General features: G+C 43.1%; 1 protein-coding gene across 3 annotated transcripts in view; it reads left to right on the top strand.

Annotated features, from left to right (window-relative positions):
* Nucleotides 1–1,617: 1,617 nt before the first annotated feature.
* CSMD3 (CUB and Sushi multiple domains 3) overlaps nt 1,618–10,659 on the top strand; it is a gene marked incomplete at its 5' end in the record, with an annotated part of 1,086,230 nt that continues 1,077,188 nt past the window's right edge. For all 3 annotated transcript variants that reach the window (XM_079722286.1, XM_079722285.1, XM_079722284.1), the window contains one exon: nt 1,618–1,795. In XM_079722286.1, the coding sequence (XP_079578412.1) occupies nt 1,618–1,795 (178 nt within the window). The remainder of the gene's footprint in view (nt 1,796–10,659) is intronic.

Genomic DNA, 10,659 nt, shown 5'->3' with positions numbered 1-10,659 from the left:
AGACTCACACAAAATGCCACGTACCGGGAGAGCTCAGAATCCTTCCTATGCTTGCAGATTGAACCCACACACCACGCACGCCTATTGACGCTCGCAGTGTGCCCACTTCCCAGAGTAAAACTCCCTCCAGATGCAATAGGCTTGCTTTTGTGAGTTGGCAGCTCCACATCGAGCCCAGGGACAAAAGCTTGCCAGGGTTCTCCTGTGGTGCACGGGACAGGAGCCATCATTTGTGGGCAATGTGGAAAGCTGCAAACTCAAATTGGGCAGTCCTCTTAACCAAGCCCTATAGATAGATACTAATCCCCCTGACAGCCTTCGGCATGCAAATGGAGACAGAAGCTTTTGCAGTCTATTGCAGAACCATTGCTGCAGTCCTCCGCCTCCTGAGACGGTATCAGATTCCCGAAAAGGTCAGATCTCCAAAAAGGCGCCTAATCTAAGGAACATGTGGGTTATAAGACCGGGGCCAGGAGCAACCAAAAAAAGATTAGAAAATTGACATACAAGAGCAAAACACGCTGGTCTCCGGACAAAGCTCCCCCACGCCTTGGGATGAGGGAAATAGGGTACCTTTTAGATGTGAAAGAGAAGCGGGAGGCTTAGCAGGGCCAGTAGATGGCGCAAGAGCTCTTCCTCTGTACAATGTTAACCCTTGAGTGGTGTGTTGGAGCGGCCAGGTCCAAACGTATAGCTACATAGGTTTTCCGTTTTGAAAGAACACTCCCATTTACATATTTGGGACCGATTCAGAATTAAGACAAATGGGTCTGTTCCAGATAACTACCACAGATAAAGTAGTTTAACTGCAGCACACATCAGCTGAAAATGGGGTAGGGAGGATGAAAGGGCGAACTCTTTGAGGAGATGACTGACTCCCTCCCCACTTCTCACCTCCGCCCTGGTCAAGGCTGAAATCGGTTTGCCTAATGATCAAAAAACCCGATTGTGGGTTTACATCTAGGCACTTGAATATGTAGATGCGTGTGTACAAATAAATTCTTCCCTGTGATCTCCCTTTTTCAATTAAATCACAGGATGATAAATGTGAGACGCCTGCCTGATATATACTGCAACTACAGTAGTAACACATGTCCCATTATAACGCCATGGCCATCGATGGAGCCCGATTCATTTATCATCACGGTTTCCCTAAAAGCAATACAGATTCTCCGATTAAAATATTCCTTTAACATGCTTCTATATTCACAGGCTGCAATGGAGAACTCAGTACCATAATATTTCTTGGGCTGTTTTACAGGCAGAATTGATCTATTCGGGAAAAAAAAAATCAAACCCCTTAATTTCAGATATTGTGGGGAGTTTGTCAAAGAGAGGAGGTGGCCTTTAAGAGGCTCACCAGTGGTTTCTGGTGGTTGCTATAACGAGCTAGAATTGAGGTAGATTTCGGTGGAGGGGTAAAAACGCACAAGAAAAGACGGAATCCAGAGTAGCAGAGACTTTGTGCCCCCGTTGGAGAGAGATGGTTGAGTCCTCGTCAAGGTTGCTGTGGTATCCCAGAAACACCATTCACTTCGAGCTGTGACCGCGCACCAATAACAGCAGCAACTCAGCTGCGCCGGGCTGAGGAGCAGGAATTAGGAGCTCGAGAATAATATGAAAGGGATCCGCAAAGGGGAAAGCCGAGCGAAGGAATCCAAACCCCGGGAGCCTGACACGAGAAAATGCGCTAAATGTGGCCGCCTAGACTTCATCCTGATGAAGAAAATGGGGAGTCAAAGTGGATTTACGTTTTGGAACCTCGTCTTTTTATTGACGGTGTCTTGTGTGAAAGGTAGGTTTGCTTTCGGGGGTCCCCTCTGCTTTGGATGGAGGTGAGCTGACTTGTCGCCGGAGAGGGGTAGCTTCTTTGCAATTTGCACAAATAAAAATAATCATGATAATACAGAAGAAGGAGTTGATTCAAAGCTCTTTTTTTCCCCCTCAGATAGGAAATGCATTTTGCTTGCCAGATTTGGCGTTCAATGCAGTGATTGAGCTTGTGCTCAATAAATATTCTTGCAGTATGCTCAAACGAATACGTGAGTTGGTTCGTATACCCTCTAACTAGTGGATATCCAGGCAGAATTCCTCCGCAAGACTTTTCTTGGTGGTGAAGATTACCTTGATTTCTAGTCAAACCAGTGGTGTTTGATGCTTTGGCTGGAATATTTATATTAAAGAGTCTCGTGTAAATGCTTTTTAACCCTTTCAGGTAGGAAAGTTACCGACATGTTAGGAATGTGCTGATTTTAAATGCATTAGGGCACAGGGGTCTTTCACGCATCCCTCACACCAACATGAAGGTGTGCGTGCATATGTGACTTATTTCTATGTGGGCTCTTTTGCATTGATAAATGATAGAGGAGCTTCCATAGGTCCTGTGGTAGAGGTTTCGCTTAAAATGGGGCTTTTAAACGGTCTGAGACGCCACGAAGTGTTAACGAGCTACCTTTGGCGATGAATGAAGGTAGGAGGAAAGTCATTAGCTGACGACCAAAAAGAAAATCCCCAGCAAGTCTCAGCGTTCAGACAGGTAGAGTGTCACATGCACAACAGACAAGGGGAGGGAGTGGGTGGGATGTAAAATTTATTCCTAAGCAGGAAGGCAAGGGACAGTCAGGATCATTGGAAGGAGAGCTGTCCTCCGGGAGAAAACAGATCCTCAGATCTGTTCTAAAACTTCTCCTGCACCCTGCTGCCCATTAATTGCTGCAAAAAAAAATACTCAGGCGGTGTTTATGACTCATGCCGTCATGGCAGCTCACATAGACGCGAGGGATGTCGTTTTTAGTGAAGCTAGTTTCAAATCCCGGGTGTCTGTGTGTCGGGGGCGGGTGGTGGGAGGGAGGGGGGGTATTTTGGCCCAGGCGCGCCACCGCTGTCAACACAAACTGGACGCTTCTTCCTTTGTAAAGGAGTGCCTCTCTGAACCGCAATCGGGCCGCGTCACTATGAAACAGTTTATTGTACAGCTTGCAGCTGGCTGTCCCCCCACAGAAGGCAGTCCATTTGCATTCAGTGGAAATGATAATTCATGTTTTGGGTGGAGGGAGCTGGAAGGGTTACCTCTCCCTCTGTTAGGACCAAGGATGGGTGTCATGTCTCGAATTTTAATTTACATCCTTAAATGCCAAGAAGTTGTCCCTGGTCTCTGTGGCAGCAACTACCTTGTAATCCCAAGCTGCTCCTCAAAGCTTGACACCCCGCCCCCCGCCAGCCTCAGCGCAGCTCTAAGCCAGAACGCTTGTCCTCAGCGGCGTAACTACACTGCCTAGCGCACAAAATGCGTCTCGGGTTACTTAGAAGGGATTTTCGTCGCCGGCTCGACTTGTGAGGAGCCTCGCATTTATGCTTAGTTCGCCTGCCACTGGGACTCGGTGGTTAATGGATGGCCCTGGGGCTGCCAGCTAGACGCGCGCTCCGCGTGACGGAGGCGCAAGGAGCCAGCGACAGTTCCTGGCAGGAAAAATGTTGAGGTGGCTCCTGCTAGAAGATGACCGGGGGTTAAGTGCGAGTTTTCATGTGATACCTGTTGAGTCAAAACACATTCGAGAGGCAGATAGGGAGAGGGAGTCTCCGAAGCTGGGCGAGCACGCCAGGCTGACAAACACTGAGCCTCGCTGCTTGCAATTACAGCCCTGCTGCCCCTACCTACCGTATAGTATAGATAAGACGCGCCGATAGAAACGAACAGCGCTAGTTTGCTTATAAATGGCCCTGGAAATGAGACCCCTCTCCTCTACTCACAGCTCTCGTAATTTGGACTGAGATAATCGGCCCACTGAATATCTTCCAGTTTCGGGGACACTGGGACGAAGGAATATTTCATACTCTGCTTTGATCCCGTCCCAAATCATTTTTCTACGGACCATTAAAATTTTTTAATGGTAATAAGATCCTTCATTGTCACTTATCTGCCACTTGAAGGGCATCTCCTATATTTTACAAGTTGGAACACTGTTCTCAGATTCTGAGACACAAACTTACAGAGGCTGTGTGCTTTAGACTTGCTCCCGGTCGCCTAGTGGTGCCAATTTTTACAGCTGTTTCTTCTCCTCCTTCCCCTTCTCCTTATTTTATTTTAATTTTACCTCAGTCTCAAGGCTTTTCCTAAAACCAAGATTGCAGCAATGGCTTAAATGTTCTTTCCCCCAATGTCTACGACTGCTTTTGTCTTCCACGCTGTTTTTCTTCTGGTCTCCCAGGCCCACGGGGAAGCTCAGGATGGGGAATCCTTCTAAGAGCTTTGCAGGTCCTAATCTAGGCTAGTGCTAGGGTTCAGGAAGACCGAGGCGCAGGCGCGTGCTTTTCCAGGTGAACAGCTCCTGCCAGGAGAATTCCACTTTCTGTCTACAATTTTCATCCCTCCACTATCTCACCTCTGCCTGTAACAGCAATGACAAAGAGGCTCAGTGGGAGAAAACGCCTCAGAGTAGAAGACAAAGTGGCCTTCAGTAGTAGGCCTGAATCGCTCGAGTGGGGTTGAAGAGAGAGGCAACCCTTTTGGGGCATTCTGTCTCTTGTCGTCATCTGAAATAAAAGGCCACGGAGGGCACCAAATTGGGCTGTGGGGTGGGCCGGGGGCGGCTTGTACTTGATGCATGCCTATTTCAGGCTGAAACACACACACACACACACACAAGAGGAAAGCAGAGGTTTCTGAAATGCAGCCTGCAGCTGCAGCGTGTCTGTTTTAGGTTTCAATCACATAGAAACTGTGCATCTCCAAGTCGTGCTTAAACGTCCCGCCCACGTAAACAGACACCCGCGGGGTGCTTCCCCACGCTCCTTCTAGGGAGATCCTGGGGGAGCACACACATCTTGCAGGAAAGGTACAGAAGGCACTAACCTCGGTGGACAGCAGGTGAGAACTAGTGGGGCGCGTCCCCCACCGTGTACTAGAGCGTGATTTCAGGGCTCCTCTCTGGACCCCTGACTTCGAGAAGGATCCACGTTTCCGCGTGCTCTGGGACTCCAAGGAGATATTACTCCCGCCACAGAGCTCTTCTGGAAGAGCGGAGCTCGCCCCTTCTCCCGCAGTTAATTAGTACTGGAAAGGGTCGCAGTGTCCACGCAGGGGGAGGGCTGCCAGCAGCGCTCATTAGCACCTTTCGCCCATCCCAGTGTAACGGCGCCGCAGGTTGCAGCCCCGCGCTTGTGCTAGGGGCTAATAACCCTCACTCCCCTGACCTCAGGGCGACAGTCTGCCCTGTCAGTAACGTTAGGAAAATTTCTGTCGTGTCTTGAGGGACCTTTTGAAAGGTGGGTGTGTTGGGTTAATGTCTTTACAAACCACTAACAACAGCAAACAAAAAGCCACCCACTGCCAAGGCCACCATCAAAACCCTCCCTTGAGGTTAACAGGACTGAGTCAGCTGCTTAGAGGTAACCTCAGGTGCCCCTGTCCTGCTGCAGTATGGACAGGAATCCCTCCCTTCCATCTGTTTCCTCCGGGAATACTTTATTTGCTTCTAGAAGGCCAGACTACCTGAAATATTCATGAACCACCTGAGGTTGAAACTGGATGCCTGACTTGGCCTTTGCCGAGATTGTGAGTGTGTGTGTGTGTGTGTGTGTGTGTGTGTGTGTGTGTGTGTGTGTGTGTGTGTGGCTGGGAGGAGGAGGTACACGTAGATCAACACGGAAGAGCCTTCGGGAGGCCTCGAGGGTGGGTGTGGGTGTGTGTCCGAGGCGGAAACGGACGGCGGGTAACAAACAGCATGTTTCTGTTCCCGGAGTCGGTGGTGCTGCAACCACTGCTGTCGCGCGATCCGGTGCAGGTGCCGAGAAAGCTCCCTTTCCCCATGCTGACCTCAGCGCTGCCCTCACTGAAACAACTCCTCTAACAGGCTCTCCGGGAGTTCGAAAAACTCACTGGGGAATGAGTCATGGAGATTGATGCTCCTCTACCATGCCCTTCATCCCCAGCCCTCCTCTGCCGCTGGGAGGAAAGCAAGCAGGGGGCAATCCCAAGGTTGGAGCGCCACAAGGGCTTCGTTGGACCCTAGGGGAAAGGGCAGAAGAGATGAAAGAGTACAGGGTCATCCCGGGTGCCACGTGGTCCTCTCCCAGACCTGCTGGAGAGGCCAGCTGAGGGCTGAAAGCGGGACAGGCACGGGGACGGTAGCGCAATGCAGAAAAAACATGAAGCAGGACGACCAAAGAAAGAAAGATAGACTCAGGCAGCAGGCGGATTCCCTTCTCCTTGAACACGGCGCCTTTGGGCAGGTTTTGCACCACAGAGTTGGTAAGCCAACCCAATTTATCGCCCTCAAAAGGCTTCAATAGCTCTGAGCTGAACTTCCCCTGGACAGTTACCCTGTTGAAATCGTTTGGAAATGTCACTGTGCAGCATCAAATTTCCCGAATCTTTTGGTGTTGAGGGGTTTGGCAGGATGTGAGGGCTGCATCAAGTCCATGTAGGAAGGGCGAGTGTGTGAGCAGAAATAATTAAGAAGCAGGTTTCAGGTTTTGAAAACCTGATGCCAGAGGCTTTAAGATCATTCAAGGAGAAAAGGGGTAGAATTACTCCATAGATTAAGTACTCCAGGGGCATAGATTTAGTTGCGGTAGTTGTTATTACTGTTCACGATATTAATTAGCATTACTATTTATGCTCTAGCTGAATAGATTTGGGGTACACATGCCTTTTCCCTGAACACACAGTTTGGTGTCTACGGAAACAGTGAAATATTAAAATAAAGCAGTAGCAAATGGCATCCGTACAGGGCTCTAAATATAGTAAAACTTTATCAAAAGTGAGATCTGAGAAAACAAAAATTAAGAAAGGTAGCAATTAATAATGCCCTTGTATGCATATAGGAAAAAAAAAAAACCTCTAATGCTAAAATACTTGTCTAATCTCAAATACAAATAAGCAAAAGCAACTAAACTTAAGTTCCCTAAGGCTCCTAGTATACTTCTCCTTGTGTCCCAAGAGTTTTACTTTCTTCTACTTAATATCAGGGTTTCCAGAAAGGGCTTCAGGATATTAAATACTTGCCATGTTTTGTCCAGTTTGAGAAATAACTTTGAAGCACCAAACAACATGTCTGGTGAGGAACCTGTTACTTCTGGTAACATGACTATTTGACAAAATATGCCATCTTGTACTTTGAATTCCAGTGTTGGAGAGATTAAAAGTAAAATGTCTGCTAACGAAAAGATTAGGGAGAAATGCCTGAGATGCCAATAAAACTTAAGGCCATTTTATTTTATCTATGTATACATTAAAACATAGCTTCTCTTTCTGTCTCTTTTTTTCCATTCCCCTTACTCATAATCCAAAGGGGTGTGTAGTCTATAGATACAGTGACAGTTCTAATTTGGATTTTGGATGAGGTCTGGTAAGGATGATAGAACAGATACTGTCATTGCCAATTCATCTTTTCTTTCTCAAAGTGAGCAGGTGGGGTGATTCATTGTACTTTCCAGGGAGATCAATCTCCACGTCTACAAGAATTTCTCTGAATTAGACCCTCGTAAGGCTCTCATTCCCATCCGGAATATCACTTTTACAGGAATGTCACTGAGAAAATTCAATTTGTTGAATACCTTCCAGTATTCATGGTCTCAGTGCTGGTGACCATCTTTCTTTTTCTCAAGCCTCCAATCTTGCAGCTATCAAATGCATTTCATGCCATCACACCTTTTGCTATGCTATTGCTTGGTGCTAGTTGAGGATTCTTAAGGATTAATACTTTTTATATAATCACAGCCTGTCACCCTGCAACCCAATTTGAAATCTCTAAAAAGTCAAAATTTATAAGATTAGCATATGCATCATATACCTTGTACCTGGTTCACAAGTATATCTGTGGTAATCAGGTGCCATGAGATATCACAATATCATTCTATTTGCTCATAAATGTTTGCACTGCAGTGATTTCAAAATGGTCCTAAACAAGTAGCATCAGCATCCTTTGGAAACTTGTTAGAAATGTGAATTCTCAGGTCCCTACCCCAGGCCTATTGACATAGATGCCCTGGTAGTTGGCACTGACATAGACATTTTTAACAAGTCATCCAGGTAATTCTGATGTGATCTAAAATTTGAGAAGCACTACAGTAAATTAGAAAGAGCAATGGCTCTGGAGCCACCAAGACCTGAAGTCAAATAATGATTCTGCCAGTAACTATCTTTGTACTAGCAACTCAATTTTCCTAAGCTTCAGTTTCATTAGCTATTAAAAAGGAAATTAGAATTTCAGTAGGAAGATTATATATGTAACATATACAGGGCCTGACACTAGTAGCTATCATCAGTATTATTAAAATACACTTCCATGCACAAAGCTAGTATGAACTCCCACACACTTCATCCCTAACACTACCAGCCCTAACTTGTCCACAGCAGTAAATTAAAAATGTAGTATCTTCTCACTATTATTTCACTTTGGCTAAGTTCCTAGGCTATTATACATTGGAGAAACACTCTTGAAATTTCTTCTTATCACCTTTACACAGTTACATTGGGTGCTGGCTCTATGAATCAGGGGCAGACCCACAGCTTAAATATGTTACTCCTACTCCTGGGCTAATTTTATCCATTGCATACCAATATTGATTGATTTTAATATTGATTGATTAATGTACTTACATGAATTTGTTAATTCATCTTGTCACAAATCCATGGTATTTACAGGGCTGGAAGAATTCTTACATACCAGCTAGTTCACCGCTCAAACTTTATACAGTAAAATGCACATGCCTAGAAAGGATAAGAGATTTTTTTACTACGTTACAAAGATAATTAGCTCCAGAACTGAGACTAGATCATTGGGTCTTCAAGTTCCTGTTCAACTCTCTTTCTACTGTACCTTATCAATTTTACTACAGAGTTTTCTCAGATGGCATCAATGAAGATAATCACAAAAGTTAATATCTGAGTACCATATACCAATTAGTACTATGTAAAAATATTAGTGACTATATGTTTTGTGGTAAGTTTTAATGTTAACTACCCATTTGGTAAAAGACAAAAAAGCAAATAAACAATTGTGGAATGAAAATATTTTCTAAGACTATTATAATATGCACATCAAATAAATAACTAATCATATATTCAATAAAGTCTATTTTTGACATTACAAACCTATAAAAATAAAGTCAGTGTACTGAGTTTTTTAATCTCTCATAAAGAACTTAGAGGGCTATTACTTAATCAAATTCTTATTTATTTCTTCTCATAATCTGGGCACAGTTTATTTGAAGGCTTTTAAATCTAGAAAATCTGTTCCTAATTTATTTTATTCATGTTTTTAATATATTCACATTATATTGAGGTTTATGCATGCTCTCTCATCTGCATTTACATTTGTACATTTCTCTCACATGATCTATATAAATGATGGTATCATGCAAAACTCCCATAGAAGTAATAATATATTTTATAAATATTAATAGTGTAAGAACAATCAATAATGTGAAGGGGTTATCTTCAATTTTACTGACATGTGAAATATTTCTAAAGTCTCTTCAAGATATGGGAGTAAAATTTCCAAAATAATGAATGTTGCTAAATTTGAAGTGTCTAAATGTTCAGAAAGGGATTGAAATACATAGAAAGTAATGAGTGATTCTCTTAAAAGCTGAGTTTATAACATTCAAAATTATAAAGTCATTCTTCCTTCCTTTGTTTTATGTTAGCAAATTTTAAAGGAATATTTATTATTACATAATTTAAAGTAACTATGACAACTTAAAAAATAGGGTTGCATACCATTTTGAAAGGAAATTTATATAGGGAAATAGACTCACAGAAGAGGGTTTATTCAATTTTAACTGAAAAAAAACAACAACTATGCTATAGCTTTCCCTTATACAAGTTCATCAGGTTGACTCCAGAATACTCAGAGGTGCTTCATATATAGAGAGCATATAAGACATTATTATGTTTGGGGAAATGGTACCAAAATAGGCATGTGTATTTACTGCATAAAATATGAACAGCAGGAAGCTCTGTGATAAGCCCTTTATATAGAGTGTGTCATCCACCTCTCAAACAGTGGTTCTCTCTCTCATTTTCTTGTTTTGAATCCTAACAAGCATCTTGTGAGATAGCTGTTATCTCCTATGTACAGATTATCATCTCCATTTATAAATCATCCACATTTCCTGGGGCCAGAGAGGTGCAATGACTTTCCAGGATCATTGGTTAGCTGGTGGTTGAATGAAATCTGAAATGATAATAGATTTTTAAGTTCATAGGCTCATTAAAAGTTAAAACTAAAAATGACCAAGTTACTAATTAAACCTCTTCACTTTTAAGAGGAAAACTGAAATTTTGAGAATTTAATTTAAAAGAAAGCCTAAAATTAATATCCATGTTATATATATATATCACATATTATATATAAATACATCATGTTATATATATATATATATCACAGTTACAGTGATACATAACGTCTCAGTTTTGTAATTTTCAACATCTTTTACTTAACTTGCCTAACTTTATTCTGTAAATTATTCTGTAAGATGGATGTGAAAGCTATTTTCCAGTTTTATAAGCAACAGTAAGTGAAGTAAATGCACAATAATACAAAGTTAAATATGTCAATATAAGATATAAAACTATTTAGTGCATTAAGGACAAAAAAGAAAAAAAACAAATCAAAACATATAACCCTTAAATTCTAACCCAGTGGTCCTGAG

This window comes from Hyperoodon ampullatus (genome assembly GCF_949752795.1).
Source record: "Hyperoodon ampullatus genome assembly, chromosome: 17".
In the NCBI taxonomy this organism is placed as follows: Eukaryota; Metazoa; Chordata; class Mammalia; order Artiodactyla; family Ziphiidae; genus Hyperoodon; species Hyperoodon ampullatus.
The sequence above is the reverse complement of the archived record's forward strand: the minus strand, read 5'-3'. Positions and strand labels throughout refer to the sequence as shown.